Genomic DNA, 19,373 nt, shown 5'->3' on the forward strand with positions numbered 1-19,373 from the left:
AAATCCGAGTTAAAGCAGACTTCTGATCTCACCCAATCCCATGTCCTTGGTGGGCTTTCTAGGTGGGTTCTGCCCTTGCTTTTGGGGGGAGGGAGGGAGCTAACGCTGTGACAGAGACAACTGAAAACATTATTTGCCAGGTTGGTTTTTGGTCATTCAAATTGAAAATGACCAGCAGGGGGCACCAGCCAGCTACAACACAGGGAAGGCACCTAGTCCTGCCCCTGGGACCAGTTTTCCCAAGGACCAATTCCCAATGCACATAATGTCCACACGTAATGTCTCTCTCTATGGGCCATTTGGGAATTCAGTGCCCATCCAGATCTCAAATAATGTGGCAATGGGGCCGATTTCCTTAGTATTTATGAGCTCTGAAAGGAGGGGACTCCTGTCCACAGAAAAGGAAAGCTATGGTGTTTTCTGATCTTTTTTTGCATCGTAGACCTCGCAGTGGTATAGCTGGGTCAATGGATAAACAGGAATTAGTGCATTTCTGGGCACAGTTCCAGAATGGCTGGACCACTTCCCAGCTCCCCCAACAGTGTCCCGAGGTGCCCGTCTTCCCGTAGCCCTAAGTTTTAAAAGAAACCCAGTCCTGAAAGGAGGCTCCCTTCACGTTACCAGTAGTGCCTTCTTTCCCATTTAGTGTGTGTCTGCTCACGGTTGTTAGCATGATGTTCCCCTCCTCCCACCCTTGACTAGGTGCTCTTTGAGAGTTGGGGGTCCTTTTCCCTTTCACTGTACCCCAGAACGCATTAAACTGACAGATGCTTATCAATTTCTAGAACATGAAGAGTAATCAATCGATCAGCATTTGTTAGCATCTATGATGCACCTGAGGATGGAAAAAGAGGCAAAATACAGTTCTAGGAAGTTCACAGTCAAATAGGGAAAGACCTAGGGATCAGCTTTGGAGCAAAAAAGGGACCGTAAGAATTAACCAGGATAATTGCATCTTCAGTGGTGAGAACAATGAAACCCGGACTTGCCCCAGACTATCCAGAGGGTGGACGGCACAGATGAGATTTGAACCCATGTCCCCCAAGAGTCACTGGAAGCACAATCACCCTCATCACACTCAACTAGCATTCCCACTAGGAAAGCCAGCCCGAGTCTCCCTGGGAGCAGCCCGGACTGTGCCCGAACTGTGTGTGGCTAAAGGTGACATCAGCCCAGGGCCAACGGATGCCGGCTTTGAATGGAAAGGAGGCTGATCTGCTTGTCTGCAAACACGAGAACGAGAGACTCTGATACTGAAGGAGGATTTTATTGTCGGAAAGCTCAGTGGACAGTTTGGACAGTCCTTTGCCCCAGAAGAGCCCGGCCCATTCCATACAAATCGTACCATTGTCCTACAGCTTAATGGTCCACAAGGCTTCTGCCTTTTTTCTCACTGTTCCCAGCGGGTCAAAAGCTTGTCCACTTTCAAACCTGTTAGACATTTTCTTTTCTTTCTTTCTTTCCCTTACATCCTTATTTGAGCTTCCACAGCACTGGCTTGTGCACCAGGATAGAAAGTTTATGCATTAATTAGGCCCCGATCCTAATATCTTTCAGGCGAATGTTTGGTCATGCATTTCCTTTATTGCACGTGATAGCATAGGACTGTGATTTGGAATCACTCAGCGGTACAAAAGGCAAACTGCCTCTCCCTGTGGTTTGAATCTGTGCTTTCTCTTAGGCAGCTGCCAAGTTCGTGAAGTAGGGACACTGGACGGGAGGGAAGCGAATGGGAGAGAGCGTCGGACGGGACGCAGCCCAATACTGCGGGACGCCGAGAGAGTCGTCAAAACAGAACGGAGAGTTCAAAGGAAGAGCGGAGATCCCATCATTTGGGGCTTAATAAGGCAGATGGTCAAACATTTTGTACAAGATCTAAAATATGGTACTTAGAAGAGGTAGAAAATACCAAAATAGTATTTAAGAAAAAACACATCAGTTATTTAAAACAATTAGGTAAATTTGCCAAGTTTTTTTGTTTTTTTTTTCTTAAAAAGTTCCCCTGTTGTCTGTTTCAAGTTCGTAGAAACCAGTAAGGTTGTGGATACAAACACATGGTGGATTTCAAATTGTTTTGTCGAACGCTAAGATGTTGCTGAATAGGTTGCAGGGGAGGGTCACAGGAGGACAGAAAAGCAGGGGCTGCTTTCAGTCCTAGCCAAAGGTTCTGTTCTCCTTCAGGGCAGCTTCCCCAAGTGGCTACTTTGAGCCATCGATCCAAAATACTGGGCACGGGGATTTTCTTTCCTAATGCTTGAACAACAGGGTACGATTGTGCATGTAAGGCAACTGGACAACCTCTTCCAGGAGGTTCTAAACCCATATTAAACAAAAATAAGATTTCTTTTCATCTCACAGCCCTACCCTCCCACCTGAGAAAATAAAAGGAAGAGAATCCGCAGAATCGCCCAGCGTGAGCAATTCTCCAGCAGTCTGAGGCCAAAAATTGCTGAGCTACCAAATTAAACTTGGGCAGCTCATCAAGTGGGGGCCCCTCTTCCTGCTCCCCAACATATCTGGGAGATATTCTTTTTTTTCCCCTTCAACATGATTCAATAAGGCATCAATTTAATCTGAATGTCTGTGAAGCCTTTGGAAAATTAGTGTTAAAGCTTCTCTCCTTCTCCTCTCCCCAAGCCTCTAACATTCAGGATTTCATTTTATTAAATAGTTTCTATATAAAAAGAAATCAAGGTGTTCTACATTCATACAAACAATCATGGTAACAATTGGAGTTGTAAAGAAATCCATTGAGGAAAATAGATACTTATATACTTACAAGTCTAGGTTAAGCACAAATGCATCATTCTAGATGGTGTCTTATAAATACATGTACATATATTCATATATAGCTAAGTATGCATTGTCTCAGAAAGCAACCAGCAGAGGACGAGAGCAGATGAACTTCTTTCACCACAGGGCAGGATTATCGAGTTTGGAAAAGCCGTGGTCTTTTCGAAGGTCCAGGTAAGTGCCGTTGCTCACCCACGAGTCGTCACTGGATTTCCTGCCCAACAACAAACGGTTTCTTGAATGAGCATCTGAGGGATTCTCTGGGAAATCTCCTCGCCTGAGATCTCAAAGAATACAGGTACTTTCTGATTGGTTGAACTTTCATAATACTGGCCACGACTCTCCTCCACTGGACTAGTAAAAGTAAAGACATTGCTGAATTTGCTGAATGGCTGACTGATCTGTCTTCATTTTTCTGACTACATCACTCCCTTTTCCCATTAACCCCAGTGGCTCCTGGTGCCCCTTTTTTTGTGGTCAATGATTTCAGTCACGTCTGACTCTCCATGAGCCCATATGGGGTTTTCTTGGTAAAGATACTGGAGTGCTTGGCCATTTCCTTCTCCAGTTCATTTCACAGATAAGGAAACGGAGAGATCAGGGTTAGGTAACTTGCTCAAAAGTCACACAGCCATTAAATATCCCAGGCTGTACGTGACACTCAGGTCTTCCTGACTCCAGTTCAGCGCTCTACCCACTGTACCACCCAGCTGCCTAGTGTCCTAGGATCAAATATAAACTCCTCAATTTCACTTTTAAAGCTCTTCCCACCTGGCCCCAGCCTCATTTTTCCAGTCTCACTGGACATCACTGCCCCCCATCTACCCCTTTGTGATCTAACCCAATAGTCCAGTCCGTTGGTCAGACATTAATTTCTACCTTTCCCTCAGCAACTTTACCCAGCCTTCCCCAGGCGTGGAATATAATCTCATGAAATCTCCCTCTTCCTTCAAACCAAACTCCAGTCCCTTCTTGTGCATGAAGCCTTTTCGGGTCTCCCCAATGGCTGGGGCCCACCCTCCCCAATTATCTGGCACTTAATTATCACGCAGTTAATGAAGCCGGGAGAGCTTATCACGGCAGCACGAGGACGCCCTGTATGCTTAACTGCGCCTGGCTCCTTGTAAACAAGGATTGTCTCGGTCTTTGTGCTTGTGCTCCTGGGGCTCCTTCCAGGCCTGAAGCATAAGAGGAACTTCAAATACTTGGCAACTGGGTGTATTACATTTGGAAAGCATCAAAGAGCTTTGGTAATTCTCAGCTACTCCCTTGTGCAAAGTTCCATCTTCTTAACACGGAAATCCTCCCGAAAATGCTTTGGAATGTGAAAACTTCTGAAGAATTAGGGTTTCGGGTGAGCCAAATGACAACGCATCCATGTCATTACCCCTTGAGGGCCGGGATCGGGTTTAATCGGCATATCTCAGCCCAATGATTGCAGTATAGAGAGAGCTGCTCTTGAAGCGGGGAACACGGGCTCAAGTCTTACGACTGGGCGGCCCATTTCCCCTCTCAGAGCACGAGGCAGCTCAGTGGCTGAGAAATGGCTGTTCTGCATGGGTCATGGGAGTTTCCTCACCTGGGAGATCTGTAGACCACAGCCAGACCTGTTCCAGTCCCAGACCCTCCCTCTGTTCCCAGTACCTCCATCAGTGCCACAGTCTCCATGTCACCCCAAGGGGTGACGAGCATACCTGAAAAACCGAGGCTGATGCTCCAGGTTATTCTCTTCCATGACCCGGCGCCGCTCCCTCTGCATCTGCTCGATCCTTTGCTTGTGTGTCTCTGCTTCTTCTATGTTCCCTTCTTCTAAAAACCTAGACAGAGAGGACCATTGTTCAGAAATGTCCTAAATCACGAGTGGCTCATATGTGTGTCCCCAGTGTCTTGGTGTTTGCACCACTACTCAGGGAGGGATTAAAGGAAGAGAGAGCTCAAGCAGCATTAGCCCCATCTTACTGATGGGGAAGTAAAGGCTCTGAGGGACAGCTCTGAGTGAGAGCCGGACATGAACCTGGAACAAGGAGCTTTATTGCAGCATTGCACTAAATTGCTTGAACCCATATGCTTACCTGCACTTCCCAAAATGTCCTGATTTACAGTATAAATAAATTAGCAAGTTAAGAGTAGTGGCAAGAATACTGATTTAGGGGTACATGGGACCATAAATCTTAAGCTGGAAATAAAGTTAAAGATAATTTTAATCTTTTCCTTGTGAGTTAAGGAGGGAAGATATGATTATACCCGTTTTATAGATAAAACACCAAGGCACAGAGTGGTTAAGAGACTTACCTCCCCCCCAGGCACTGGGGATGGCATTTTGTGCCCACTGCTTAGAGGGTGGGGGAAGCTGGAGAACTTTACCTTTGGTCTGGCCGGAAACGCGTGTCCGTGGAGGGGAGGTATGGTTTGGTCAGTGGATCCAGCTCATTCAGTTCCAGGGCAAACTGGGTGAAGCCATAATACTGCTCATGCCCTTTGGGCATGGGGTCTGCGAAGAAGCACACCGATAACTGGTGCTCGCCTCCCACTCCTCCCAGTCTCTGTTCATTTCCCCCGTGCTCTTTCCCTCACCACTTACCCGTCCTCTCTGACCTCAGCATCATTTTGCTCCCCATCTATGAAAACATTCTGGCAGAAGGCACCAGGACACGTCCCCTTCTCCTGCCTTCCTCTCATCCCTGTTTGCTTTGCTGCCATCTGCACCCCCCCCAGCTCTGCCACCCTCACATCCTCTCCTCGGTCAGCCGTCTAGACACTCACTTAAAACTGAAATTGGGGAGGCAGAGCGCAAAGACCAGCCTCCCATTTCTGCAGCTCCACTGGGCTTCACTCTGACTTATTAAGTTCTCCTGAATCGTATTGCTAGAAGAAACCTGCTTTTTAAAAAATTCAGTGCTTGTTTTTCCCCGATTCTCACTCTGCAGATACTCCCCAGTGTGCATTTTAGAGCTTTGAAATCTGTCAGATCTGGTTTTCGCTCTTTTCACACCTGGAGTTAGCCCATGTGGTGTGGTGGGCTTCAGGGGGCTGCAGCTTTGGCGTGAACACGGCCCTCCCCCGTCCTGGGCCTGTTTCCTCATCTGTTAAATGGGGAGGATGCCCTGAATGGCCTCTGAGGTCCCTTCGGGCCCTAGAGCAGAAGGGGAAGCTATGTGATGCAGTGCAGGGTGTGCTGGGCCTAGAAGCGAGGAAGACCTGACCACACCTCAGATATTTGCTAGTGGGATGACTCTATGCAAGTCGGCCTCCGTTTCCACATCTATGAAATGAGATTAGTGATAATAACTCCGGCCTCCCAGGGTGCTTGTGAAATAAAATAATATTTGTAAAATGCTTAATAAATCTAAACTAGTATGCGAATGCTAGCTATTAGAAGCACAGGGAAAAATGAAAGCAGTTCTTGGTCCCCGGACTTGGTGATACAATCTGATCACAAGAGGCAGGGAGGGCAGTGAATCAGAGGAGCCACGGGTGGGCCGGCGGAGTGGGAAGATCCTCCTGGGAAGATTTACAGAGTGGAGAATGTGGGAACCAGAAGGAGCTTGGGCTAGGAGTGCTGGCGGAGGGGCCATCTCCATTGAGATCTAGCAGCACCGGGGCTCGGTAAATCTTCAACCAAGGGACTAGAGCAGCTAATCCCTCCGTTAGCTTCACATATATTTCTGCCCCACACTCAGATGACCCCAGGAGTAAGTGAAGAAAAGGGACCGGACCCTGACCACCCGCCCTTCCCCCAGTCACCAAATGGATACTCCTCCAGGCAGAGGTCAGACCGTGGCCCCGTCCCAGTTTAAGCATTAGACACAAAGGAGCTGGATGCCCTCTGGCCGGTGGCTGGAGGTCAGAGCACCAGTTTTCGGAGCTAGATTCCAGAGTGCCGGTGGGTCAGGAGAATAACAACAGCAACAATACGGATTATAGCTAACAGTGATATATGGCCCTTTACAGAGATGGCATCAGAGGGTCTCAAGTCCAATTTCCTCATTTTACAGCTGAGGAAACTGAGGAAACAGGAGAGGTCATAAGACCCTGATTCAAACTTAGGTCCTTTTTGGTTCCAAATTCAGTCAGTCATCTTTCCGTTGTGACATTCCTGAGTGGGAACTAAGATTTACGTTATTTACATTTAGAATCTGAATTCTTGAATTCACCAATTTCCTGGACTATTTCATCACAAGCCTAGAATGAAATCAGTATAAGGATTACTATTCCCATTTTACAGATGAGGAAACTGAGGCTGAAACAGGGGAAGGGAGCTGCCCAAAGGTTCCCCTGGGTGGTTAGGAGCAGTTCTCCAGAGTCCAGACGCCCGGACTTGTTCCCTTGCCTGCTCGGTCATCCATTGGACAACACGCCAGAGGCGACAATATTGTGTGTGGACTAAAAGCTTCCTTCCCAGACTGAGCCAGGGATGGGGCTTCACAAGGAGCTGGGAATGAGGGGAGCCCCGCCGGGAGTCATGGGTGAAAGCCCTGTTACTGACTGCCCACCCCCATCCGCACCCGAGCAGGCTCGGTACTCACGGGCTCTCCAGATACACGTGGACGAGGACCGGGTGCCGCTGTAGATGCTCTCGTGCCATTTCCCAAAGAGCCGGCGCACGGCTTTGCCGCCTTTGTCGAAGACGGTGCCCTCGATCTCGTGGGAGTTGGTGCTCCAGTATTTGGCCTAGAAGGCAGAGGGAGCAGGTCACTTACAGAGCGAGAAAACACCAAGTCTTCGGGGCTCTGGGCCGTGGAAGCTCCCGTGTGTCCAGGTGTCGCTATCATTAGCAGCCCCAGTCATCCACTCGTTGCGTTCATCTTGGGGATTTTGGCCTTCCGCTAGAAAGGCTCCTAAGACAAGGCACTCTCCGGCTACCACTACTTTATGACTGGCCTACAGTAGCCACTTTATGTAGACGGGTGTCGAGGCCTTCTCTGCGGCCAGCCTAGGAGCAGCTCCGTCGCAGAAGATGACGGCGACTTGAACTCACGCAGTCCCACGTGCTCTGGATCTTCTGGGAGGCCGCGCCTCGAGGTTCTGGAAGCTTTTCCTTCCACACGGCTGGAAGATTGAGTACTCGTTATGACAACATCCACTAAAGACGCATCCATTCTACGTGTAAGCAATCTGGAGAAACAGCCAGAGCTCTAATAACGCTCAATTCCAAGGCAGTCGAGTGGATGGCTTCTCAAGGATATCTTTGAGGTCCGTATTTCTGGCAGAGACCTGCCTTCTGTCAGTCCACGAGGAACTGCTCCCCTCTGCTGCTGACCAGGTTTTGTCTCGCTAGAGTCTCCGGGCTAATTTCTGCAGACAAGTGGTATGACTTCGACCAATTCCTTACGGTGATCGTTAAGCCTGGGCTCCTTCGACTCGACTCTTCCGTGATTCCTGGCGGTGATGGCCCGGGTCTGATTTGCCATCATGAATAGTATCTCCACTTTCTCAAACAAATCCCCAGATGCTTCTCTGTTGGAACGCCGTCCGAGCCCACTGCCTCCCTCACGTCTGAGTCCATTTTCGGACTAAGCAGGTTTCATTTGGAAGTCGCGCCGGGCAGTCACATCCGCGGTCTTCGGGTTCTCGGCCTTTTCTATGGTTTGGGGGGAGCGGCGTCGGCTTGTGGCTTTTCTCCTGTCCTCACCCATTCCCACGGACAAACCGGAGCCTGAGGAGGCCCTGCAGGCTGAGAGCGTTTAGCATCTGGACTTTTTTCTACGTAACATTTCCAATCTTTTGTAGCCTGATGATAATATCAACGGCGGCATCTTGGAGGAATCCTTAGAGATGGATCTTCTCTGGCTCGATGCTTTTCTTATTCATTCTCCTAGAACAGAGATAACCACCGGAGTCTCGTCAGGAAGAAGCTGAAGTTTCTCAGCGCTCAGGAGAATGGATGGACTCCTGCGTTAGCTGCAGTTCCACGTTGCGCCAGCAGAGGGAGAAAATTGCCGAGTAGCTCAATTCCAGAGTTTAGCCCTCCCAGGCTGCCTGCACGTCCCAGTATCCCCAAGTCCCTTGGGATCTCTAAGCCCTGGCTCCGGAGCTCTCCAACAGCAGAAGGGCCTTCAAGGATATTTTGAGTAATGACGATTTCCTCTTCTCCAAGACGCCGAATCCCACATCCCAGATCTAAGGGGGCTAATCACGAAGCCGTCCACCCAACCCGTATCTGAACCCAGATCCCCGATGTGCCCTACCCTCCATGGGGTCATCCATCTGCACTCGAATACTCCCATCGATGGGGAGCTCACTACCTCACGAGGCAGTCAGCGCTACCTGGGGATGCTGTGGACCCCACTTCGGACTCAATCTACTCTTTGGGACCTTCTCGCTCTCAGGAAAAATCCAACCCTTCTCCCATGGGACGCCCTCTCTAGAATTTGGAAGCTCGAGCATTGAGCGGATCCTGCATTTTCTCAGGTCCCTCACTGGATCCCCTGAAGGATAAGGAGCCATATCTCAGCCTTCGAAGAGTAGAGTCCAATGGGACAACAAACAGTCATAAAAGGTCAAGTCTTAGTAAGAAGAATCAAAATCTAGGCAAGTGATAGAAGTGGGCGCGGGTCGGTCCAACAGCCATCTTTGGGAGAGAAGGGCTAACGTTTTACACACAAGCACATGCTACCTGTATTGTCCCCCTTCACGGATTAGGAAACTGAGGCTGAGAGACTGCCCAGGATCACTTAGGTGGTAAACGTTTGAGGCTGACTATGAACTCAAGCCCTCTGGACCCCAAGTCTAGCCATCCCCTGAGCTGCTCCTGCGCTGGGGAGGTCACCTCTGACCCTGGTCAGTGCTTCCCTTGCCCACAAGGATTTCCTCCTATGCTCCTGGTTCTGTAAGCAGATGACAGGGGTAGAGATGTGGAGCTGGAAGGGCCCTCAGAGGTCATGGAGTCTAACCCCCTCATTGTACAGAGAAGGAAACTAAGGCAGGGCGGGGGGGGGGGGGGGGAGAAGGGATTCACCAAGGGTGTTTCAGAAGGAACTGTCCAAGGTCGAGAGTTTATTTCTCACTTTTCTGACTTCCTCATTGAACGGGAGACTGAGAACCATAATAACTATTCTGATTTCTAGAGCACTTTAAGCTTTACAAGGTCTTTACTTATAATAATCTGGGAATAATAATAACAACAACAACAACATGGGGAAACTAAGGCTCACGGAGGTGGATGGATGCTAGCAGGCCCTGAGGTCATGACTCAGTCACAGTCCAAGAGCGGTCAGTGCTCCTGGCCCCGTGCCTGGAGTCCCATCTTCCTCTTGGAGTCTGAAATCTGGAGTTCCACCAAGTGGCTGCTCAGAGTGAAGGGAAATATCTTCAGTGAAATTCAAGCTGGAGGAGGGAGTTAACTCACTGCTGTCCCACTCAGAGGCATCCAGGGCTAAGGCCTTTCTCAGATTTTTGGAGGCAGGTGGTGCAGAGGGGAGAGCCCTGGGTTTGAATCCTGATTGAGGGCTTGCAATCCTGCGATCCTATTCATTCATTCTCTTATCTGTATCAGAAAAGCAAGGCCATGACCAACCCAACAAACATCCCTGTGGGTGCTCTTTAAGGCTGCAGGAGAGACTTATCCCCTTCTCTCAATCTCCTTTCCCTCCCTAAGGAAACAAACCCTCCCCGGGGCTGTCTCCCCAAGTTCCCCGGCCCAGCTTCACTCCTTCGAGGTTACTGAGCCCTGACAAAAAAGAAAATAATCCAGAAAACAGTAATCAGCCTGGTCCTCCTCACTGTGCATGAGCTCTTCCGAATAAATCTGGAAAGGGAACAGGGGGAGGAAGTACCAGTGCCCTGGAGCCTCCCACGCAGGGGAAAGGGGAGCAGGGGAAGGAAGCCCGATGCCTCCTTCTGCTTCTGAGAGCAGCCTCTGTGCCCCATCCCAGCCTGGCCCCCTCCCCCCTTCCCAGGTACCTTGATAAAATTCACTTTGCAGTGGCAGGAATCTTCATTTAGATTCTTGATGATGATTTCCCCGTAGTGTTCGATCCATCTCTGGCCACTCAGGATGTTGTGAATGCAAGAAGTCACTTTGTTCCACTCGAAGTGATCGCCGAAGCTGAGGGGAGACGAGGGTGAGGAGGCCGGGACCAAGGAGGCCAGATGAAAACAACCACCAGAATGACCCTGTCGATGGGCCCCCAACCCCCCTAACCTCCTTTCCCCCCAAAGAAGAAACCGACAGAAAGCCGGACTTATAGTCAGAACTGCACGCAATGAGCTTCTCCTACGGTTGTCTCTGGATGCCCAGTGCCTGGCATGTGGTTGATTGATTATAAAAGGTGGCTAAGGTGGGGGGGAGGAATTGGAACACAAGGTTTTGCAGGGGTTAATGTTGAAACATTATCCCTGCATATGCTGTGAAAATAAAAAGCTTTAATAAAAACAATAAAATAAAATAAAACAAAAGGTGGCTAGGAGAGTTAGGGCAGCCAGGAGTCACAATGGTTAGAGGCTAGAAGACTCCTCTTCCTGAGTTCAAATGTAGCCTCAGACACTTATTAGCTGTGTGACTCCGACGCAAGTCACTTTACTCTGTTTGCCTCAGTTTCCTCATCTGTCCTTGCCAAGAAAACCCCAAATGGTGTCACGGTGAATGGGGCACGACTGAATACAACTGAACAACAATAGAAGACCCAAGTTCAAATCCTGCCTTAGATACTTCTTACTCTGTGTGACCTTGCTCAGGCCACCAATCCCCTCTTAGCCTCAGTTTCCCTATATGCAAAATGGGGATAATTGTGAGGATCAAATGAGATGTCTGTAAAGTCAATTTTTTTCTTTCTTTTTTATGTAAAGTCAATTTAACGATGCTAAATAAATACTATCATTTTATTATTAATAATTCTAATTGATCATAATATGATTAACTAGCAAAAGCTTTCTTCAAAGCAGAACTTAGATGTCACATCCCAGAAGGCTTTTCCCTCTGCTGATTTTCCTCTTCAGCCCTTCACTGGTGTGTGTACACATCCTATTCCCCAGGCAAAATGTGACCTCTTCAAAGGTGATTGGCTCTGTGTGGAACCATGATTTCATCAGCGCCGGGGAACTCCAGGGAGGAAAGTCCCCTTCGTGGAACAGCTTAATATTTAAGGAAGAGGAACTAAAAGTGACGGGTCCGCCACAAAGTCACTCAGCTAGGAAGTGTCTGGGGTCCAGTCGGACCTCCCGCTTTACCACTCGGTCCCCTTGTCTGGCCCATGCTAGCTTCTTTGCTCCTCCCAGCCTCGGTTCCTTCAGGTGTGAAAACGGCAGGTTAGACAGTGGGCTCTAAGCCTTTCCAGCTCTACCATGTCATGACGTGAGATGACACTGAGCCCTGTGAGAACATCAGTTTCTTACAAATAAGCCATTTTGACGTTGAGAAGATTTGACTTGGGCAGCCCGTTCCCAGGGGATGGAAATCTGCATCGAGGCCCCCCTGGGCTTTGTGTGCTGAGGAGGGAAGAGTCTGGGGTGAGCAAACGATGGTTAGAGCCCAGAGTGGGATCTCCCAGGCAAAAAAACCCACAAAACTGGACATGGAGAAAATGAACAACATCTGGGCCAACTGTCTAGCGTATCGAAATGGTCGCGCAATTTAGTTTTATGTGCAAAGTCGCGCATGGAAGCTTCACAGATAATTGCTTAAATCTCAACCACAAATTCTCTCCATTTGGCTTAATGGGGCCACGATGCCTCGGCAGAGAACTTACGCAGGAAGGGTGACGTGCGTCGTGCCGACGGGAACGATTTCCATGGATTTGCCCCAGAATTTGTTTTTCCATCTCACATCTAGAACGAAACAACAAATAGCAGTCAGTTAGTAGGTCAGAGGCCTACTCTGGGGCAAAAACCAAGTATTGCATTTATTTTATTTTATTTTACTTTTTGCTGAGGCAATGGGGTTAAGTGACTTGCCCAGGGTCACACAGACAGGAAGTGTTAAGTGTTGAGGCCAGATTTGAACTCCGGTGCTCCTGACTTCAGAACTGTAAACACTGCCTTTATTAAGAGTCTACTGTATACTCAGCGCTGGAGATGAAAGATCAAGATTAGGGACTTCTTGTCAAGATGTAGGACAGCTGTGTAGATACAAGGTTGACTAAGTTCAATTCTGTTTAATTCAACACAGTTAAGTATTAAGCACACGCTAAACTCTAGGTGCTCCATTAAGGGTTAAGAACTCCACAAGCATTTATTAAATACCAAGGAAGTACCAGGGATACAAAGGAAGGCAAATGGGTGGGGAGACAAAATGCAAACAGCAATGTGCTCCTGTCCATGAGGTAAATAGGCAGGAGTCAATGTCAGAGGAAAGGCTTTGTGACTGGGGAGGGCCTTTTACAGACAGAAAACCGAGCCAGTCCCTGCCCTCAGGGAGCGTCCATTCTGTGGGGCACAGCAGCAGAGGGGCCTCCAGCTCTGACCGTCCCTAACTCCGACCGATGGGGAGGAGCGCCAGTTCCTGAATCCTTCCTCATTCCCTTCGGCAGCTGCTCACACTCACTCTGGCCTTGGTGGGAGCCTGGTTTTTTCTCTTCTCCTCCATCCACCAAAGGCAGAGATTCATGAATCCCCCACTAATTGGGGAAGGGCAGTCATCCCTCCCACCAGAGAACTCGCTTGGCCAAAAAAACAAAGGCTGCAGCGCAAATGAAGATTCTGCAAAGGAAGTCTCAGGGGACGATACCGAAGTAATTTTCCCCAACTTCAGGAGCATTTTATTCAAAGCAAACACTCAATCTGCAAACTAAAAAGCATTGCTGTTTATCCATTAAACCAAGGCCTGTCCCTGGGGACCGGCAGCCCCATTCTTGTGATTCTGTGTGTGTTTGAAAGTAACGGAGAGCTCCGCTGCTTGGGTCTTGTCCGTCCCGATTTTTCACTCATTCAGCCTGTTGTTCACCCACTTGTGAGGCTTTTTCATGTTCTCTGAGCAGGGAGTAAAGGCGACGGAGGCTGAACGTGCCGCCAGGAAGAGCTGGCCGCGATCTCCCTCCGACACTGGCCATCGGGCTTCCCTGGGCCGTGCCCGGAATTACAGACGGGGGACGGGCTGCCTGCGTGGAGAAACTCCTTCATCAGCAGAACCAGAGGCTTTTGTGGAAAGGACAGGCAGCAGACTATCAAAAGGAGGAGAAGAGCTGCCTCTTGGGTATTTACCAAAGCCCCTGGCCCCAAAGGAAGGAAGGAAATACGGCACACGGGGACAGGGCGCTGCCTTGACAGTAGGAGCCTCGGCTCTGCCTATTTCTCTGTGGGACCTCGGGAAAAATCCCTTCACTTTATAAAGCGGAAGGACTGGACAAGGATCTCTCGGGTCCACTCCTGGGTGTGACTTCCAGGTAGACTAACCAGGATGAGAGACAGGATAAACCCAGTTTATTTTGCTCAGAAAACAGAAGCACTAAAATAAAAATCGTGAGCCCAGGATGTAGGTTTCTGCAACCTTTATGTAGGTTGTGTTTCTATATCAGCAGAAGGGGAATGGGGGATTTTTTTATGGAAAGCAGAAGCAGAAGGTAATTCTTTACACATCAGAGAACGGATGGCAGAAGGGGGAATCAGGTTAAACAGGAAGCTCGCTAGTAAATGCCGGGCAACAGCTGCTCTCTTAAGCTTGAATTTGTATGCAGAGCCGGAACTAACGGCGATAGACGTCGAGGTCTCAGTTTGATTTTGCAGCCCTGAGCCAGTTCTGTGACCTGCTCCCCTGAAGTAATGGGCGGCGAGGAGCGAAAGCCAGAAACTCTAGAAAGGCTCTGATTGGATGTCAAGAAAAAAGCTGATAATCCCAGAGGAGGTCTAAGAAAAGCAGAGCTGCTCCTTTCTGAAATAAAAAGGGTCCTCAAAGGTCCAGGAGTTTCTTTGCTCCCCCAAGCACCTGCTTCCGGATTTGTAAAGTGTCCATCACAACAGCAACTGACATCACATGTGCAAAGTGCTGTGAAAAGCCCCAAGTATGGAAACACCAACTTGAGCAGATCTCCTATTTAGGCCTCAGTTTCTCCATCTGTAAAATGGGGAGGTTGGCTAAATGACTTCTCAGTGTCCTTCTAGATCCAAATCCTTCTTGAGGGACCTCAGGGCTGCCTCTGACCCTTAGACAAGGCAAGGAGAGGTGGGCAGCCATTCCCCCAGGGGACACATGGGACCCAGAAGGGGCGGACGGCTGGTTGGGATCATTGCCCCGTGGCCAGGATCCTCCTCCAGATGTGGAGAGCGCCGTGAGATCTTGGGAGGTAATGGATTCCCTTTAGCCACGGTGGACCTCGAGCCTGAGGTGTTGAAGCTGGATGGAGATGGGGGTCCTCTCGGTGCAGACTCTGCGCCCGGAGGGGGTGAATGCGAGGGGGCTTCTGGGTCAGCGCAGCAGCAGGCCGCCACATTGGTCAGAGGGATCAGTGTGTCCTGGGCTGCATCTGTGTCCACAAGGAGGGAGGGAGGGCCCTAACGTCGGACCCTGGGGGGCTGGGCTCGGTTCTGGGGCCACGCTTTGTGGGAGCTATTACCCAGGTGCAGCTCCCCTACGGGCACAAGGCTGGCCAAGGGGCCGCAGCCCATGGGCTGCCAATACCGCTGAGAGGGAGCAGGCTACGGGGCAAACACACCTGACAGGGATTAGGCCTTTTCTGCCTGGCCTGAGAACATGATAATAGCAATTATAAATAATCAAAACCCTCCAAAAAGCTATTATTATCCTCCTTTTACAGATAAGGAAGCACACAGAGATTAACTGGCCTGCCCAGGAAGGCTCAGTGAAGGCAGCGAGTTAATAGTTTGGGGAGGATTTGAACTCAGGCCTTCCAGACTCCAGGCAGGATTTCTCCAAGCAGCCAAAGCACCTACTATGTGCCAGACACTGGGCTCAGCACTTGACAGCATCCCTTCGTGATTCCCACAACAAGCCAGTTGGGCGGCTGGACACCCGGAGGCACTGGAGCTGGACAATACTAAGGGTCTGAAGGAAGGGGCCGGGCCGAGGCCCACTGGCCAGGGTGGAGCCACAGCGGAGGGGAAAGGGGCTTCTGGGTACTGTCCATATTGTGTCTTGGGGCCTCTTTTCTTTCCCAGCAAGTTCTCGGGTGAAGATCAGACAGAACTTCCGTGGTGACTCCACGGGCGGGCTCCTGATCATCCCAGTGGGAATGGGACGGAAGACGGGGGCCAGGTCCGGGGGCACACGGGGCGCAGGTGGCGTCGGTCCTGCCTCAGACGCTCCTGGACTCGGACTCCTGCCACGGGCGCCTCCGCCGGGCCCCTCAATTTTAACATTCTCTCCAACGGGTTTCCTGGAGAATGTCTCCCACCCCAGGCCGGGGCAGCTCCTTGAGGGCAGCCCCGTGTGTCCGGGAACAGCGCCGGCCCAGGGCGGGGAGAAGATGGCACACTGCCCCTGCTCCTGAGCGGTCTCCGGACGGCGTCTCCGGACGCAGGACCCGGGAGCCATGCGAGGCTGGGGCGCTTGGTCACTCGGCCCACTAGGTCTGAGTGACAGAGGCAGCCAGAGGCCTTGGGTTCCCTTCCGGAGCCTGAGATTTCATTAGAGCATCCTCTCCTTGCATGACACCGGCTGCTCCATCCCGTGGGGCGCTCCGGGGCACTGGGGGAGGCGCGGGGGCTTTTGGGCCCCGAGGGCACTGACCCCTGCACCGCACTTACCTTGCCAGAAGACAAAGTTTGGGGACTCCGCGTGACAGGCCGAGATGGGCGGGTGGTGGCTGACCTGCGGAGGCAAGCAGACACTCGGTCAGGGCCCACTTCCCTCACTGACCGCCTTCTTCCTGCGAGGCGGGCACAGGGGATGGCGCGGAGGCTCAGGGGGGAGGTCATAGCTTTCAGGGACCTTCTACTCCACGCCCCCCCCATTTTACAGGGGAGAAAACAGGCCCGGTGAAGCTGGGATGTGCCCGAGGTAGCAAGCATCAGAAGTGAGACTCGCGCTCAGAGCCTCTTACCCCAGCCAGTACTCTTGCACTGTGTGCACATGTGGAAATCAGGCGCAATTTTAAAAATTAAGCGAGCACTAATTAACAAACCAGGATTTATTCGGCACCTGCTAAGCACGAGGCAACGTTAGGGCCACAAAGCAAACGGAAAATGGCCACGACTCAATAAATGCGGGTACGTTTAAAGGGTCTCCCCCTGGGGAAAGCTGCCCTGCATTTATTTTGTACCTGCTTGTTTGGGTTCACAAGCATCTCCTTCCTATCCTTCAGACTGAAAAACCTTCTAACAACGATGCAAAGTCAAGCACTGTCTCTCTTGGCTGGGTCCAGATCTGCGCGTGCCCGAGCAGGACATGAGCTCTGGGGGGCTCTCGGGGCCCCCCACAAACAGTCCAATCAGACCCCAAGGGTGGGGCGCGGAGGACTCCAGGCCTGGCCTCAGGAGGCTTCTCCATGGCGGGTGGGGTGGGAAAAGTCCCTGCCCCGGAGCCTTCCCAGACTTGGCTCAGCGTGGCCCTGGACACCAGCCAGGGTTCCCACAGCGGGTCCTTGATGGAAGGTTGTCCAGCTCGGGGAAGGGCTTGTGCTCCATCCACCCACAGGTCCAAGGTCAAGGTGTGAGCCCCCAGCAGCGGGGGGGGGGGGGGGGGGGGGGGGGGGGGGAACGACAAAGCAGCAGGGGGGGGAGGAGGGAAGGAGCAGTGGGGGGGGAGGGGGGGGAGGGAAGGAGCAGTGCGGGGGGAGGGGGGACAGAGCAGGGGGGGGGAGGGGGGAAGGAGCAGCGGGGGGAGGGGGGAAGGAGCAGCGCGGGCGCCCCATCGTGGAGGCCTCGGGAACAGCCCCACCAAACAACGGGCACGCTCTTCTCGGCTTTGGAGTCTCTGAGCGCTCGGCGTAAATGAGCTCACTTGAACTTGCTAACAGAAGAGGCTCAAGAACAACGTGGCGGCCCGCGTGCCTGAGGTCGCTGCGTGCGCTGGTCCGCTCTGACTGCACTAGGCCCGGCTGCCCTCGCCTTGGTTCATCAGCTCATTCTTCTGCATCCCAGCGCGCAGCAGACCCATCTGGCCCACCCCCCGCCGAGCCCCTTGGAACCTCTGCGGAAGAGCGGGCCCTCAGCTCAGCACGGAGCGAGCCGTTGCTGGGACTCCTCCACTCCAGAGTTAAGGTGTCCAGTACAGAAGGCGGCTGCAGAGGGAGCGGCCCTCCCGGGGAAAGAAGCGCTCTCTGGCCCTGTCGCATCCCTGGGCAAGCTTTGCCAAGGCCAGCCACGGGATCCCAGCAATACTTGCAATTCAATGCAGCAAGCACTGATTAGGCACCTGCTGTGTGCTAGGCGCTGTGCTAAGTATTGAGGACTTAAGGACACAGGGGGGGGGGGGGGCTGCTGCCCTGGGGGGCTTCGGTTCTACCCAGGACCGTAGGGCCGCAGGAGTCCAGGGAAGCAAGCTCCACGTACACCCCGGAGCTGGGCCCGGCTCTTCGGGACCCTGCCCACGGACGCCCCCTGGACTTTCCTCGGCAGACCCCGAAGTCATTTGTCATTTCCTTCTCCAAATTATGGAATAACGCAGAGGAACTTCCCGAGGGGCAGAGCGACACCGGCCGGCGGGCGCTGGCTAAGCGCCCCCCAGCCGGTCACCCCAAGGGCTTTTCTCAGGCTGGGTCGGCCCCTTCGGAGCCTGCTGGGGCCAGGCCCGTCTCTCCCCTTCCTTTTGCTCTCCTCAGCCCCCCCCCCCCGGCCCCTCCCTCAGACTCCCAGCGCCATCTTGGGGCGGGGCCGAGACGCTTTCTCTATGAGAAGAGGATCCGTGGGTCGTCGCCTTCCTGCAACCTTTCCGTCTCCTTAGGTTACTTGGGACTTGTGGCGGCCCACTTAGCTTGGGACGCAGCACCCGGGGGCGCAGGGAACGCCGAGCAAACGCCCTTCCCCTCCCTTCCTACCGTGGTCTGGAAACCTCCCCTCCAGCGGACTGTCCACGGGGGAGGGGGGAGCATCCCCTCCGATAGGAGCCCCAGGCGGGGGTCGCCCCAGAACGCCCCAGTGCCCCTGACAGAACTGCCAAACGTCCCGGACTTCACTAGCAGCCTCGTGGCACGTCCATGGGCTATTAAATTTACTATCAAAGCGCCCCCCCCCCAAGGCTCCCCTCCGCCCCCAAGCTCCTTTCTCCAGGGGAAGGGACTGTGGTCAGAACCCAGCAGGATGAAGTGTCCGGGAGGAGCCCCATGCAAACCCCTTCTCCCGCCCAGAGCCTCTGTAGAGCTGTGTGAGCCTGGTGCGGTCCGGACGCTGCTGGTCATCATTAGCCTTAGGCTGTTCTCACAGAGGCCACGGGCGTGCAAGGGAGAGTGCTCCTGAAGCCCTCAGCCCCAGTCTGGTCTCAGACAAGAGCGGGTGCCCAGCAACGGGCGCATGTGGAAGAGAGACGGCTTCCTGGGAGCAGGAGACGCCCCCAGAGACTGCGCTTCTTTGGGGCCCAAGGACAGGCGGCAGAGGGCCCACGGGAGAACACAGCATGTGCTGCTGCCGGATGAATGTTAATCCAGGCGGGAGGAGATGTCTGTGAAGACCCCAGGGAAGCCTGGGAAGCTCACAATAGTCAGGGAAACATCCCGGGCCAATGGAAAGGACTGGGACAAAAACCGAGATGGGAG

General features: G+C 52.1%; 1 protein-coding gene across 8 annotated transcripts in view; it reads right to left on the bottom strand.

Annotated features, from left to right (window-relative positions):
- Positions 1–1,251: 1,251 nt before the first annotated feature.
- Positions 1,252–19,373, bottom strand: part of OSBPL3 (oxysterol binding protein like 3) — a 138,617-nt gene continuing 120,495 nt past the window's right edge. For all 8 annotated transcript variants that reach the window (XM_074268698.1, XM_074268697.1, XM_074268696.1 and 5 more), the window contains 7 exons: positions 16,429–16,492; positions 12,480–12,558; positions 10,696–10,840; positions 7,320–7,464; positions 5,158–5,284; positions 4,488–4,610; positions 1,252–3,007 (listed from right to left, as the gene is read on the bottom strand). In XM_074268698.1, coding sequence (XP_074124799.1) covers positions 2,911–3,007; positions 4,488–4,610; positions 5,158–5,284; positions 7,320–7,464; positions 10,696–10,840; positions 12,480–12,558; positions 16,429–16,492 — 780 coding nt within the window. In that variant the 3' untranslated portion in view covers positions 1,252–2,910. The remainder of the gene's footprint in view (positions 3,008–4,487; positions 4,611–5,157; positions 5,285–7,319; positions 7,465–10,695; positions 10,841–12,479; positions 12,559–16,428; positions 16,493–19,373) is intronic.

The sequence above is a fragment of the Sminthopsis crassicaudata genome, chromosome 5 (genome assembly GCF_048593235.1).
Source record: "Sminthopsis crassicaudata isolate SCR6 chromosome 5, ASM4859323v1, whole genome shotgun sequence".
Taxonomy (NCBI): Eukaryota; Metazoa; Chordata; class Mammalia; order Dasyuromorphia; family Dasyuridae; genus Sminthopsis; species Sminthopsis crassicaudata.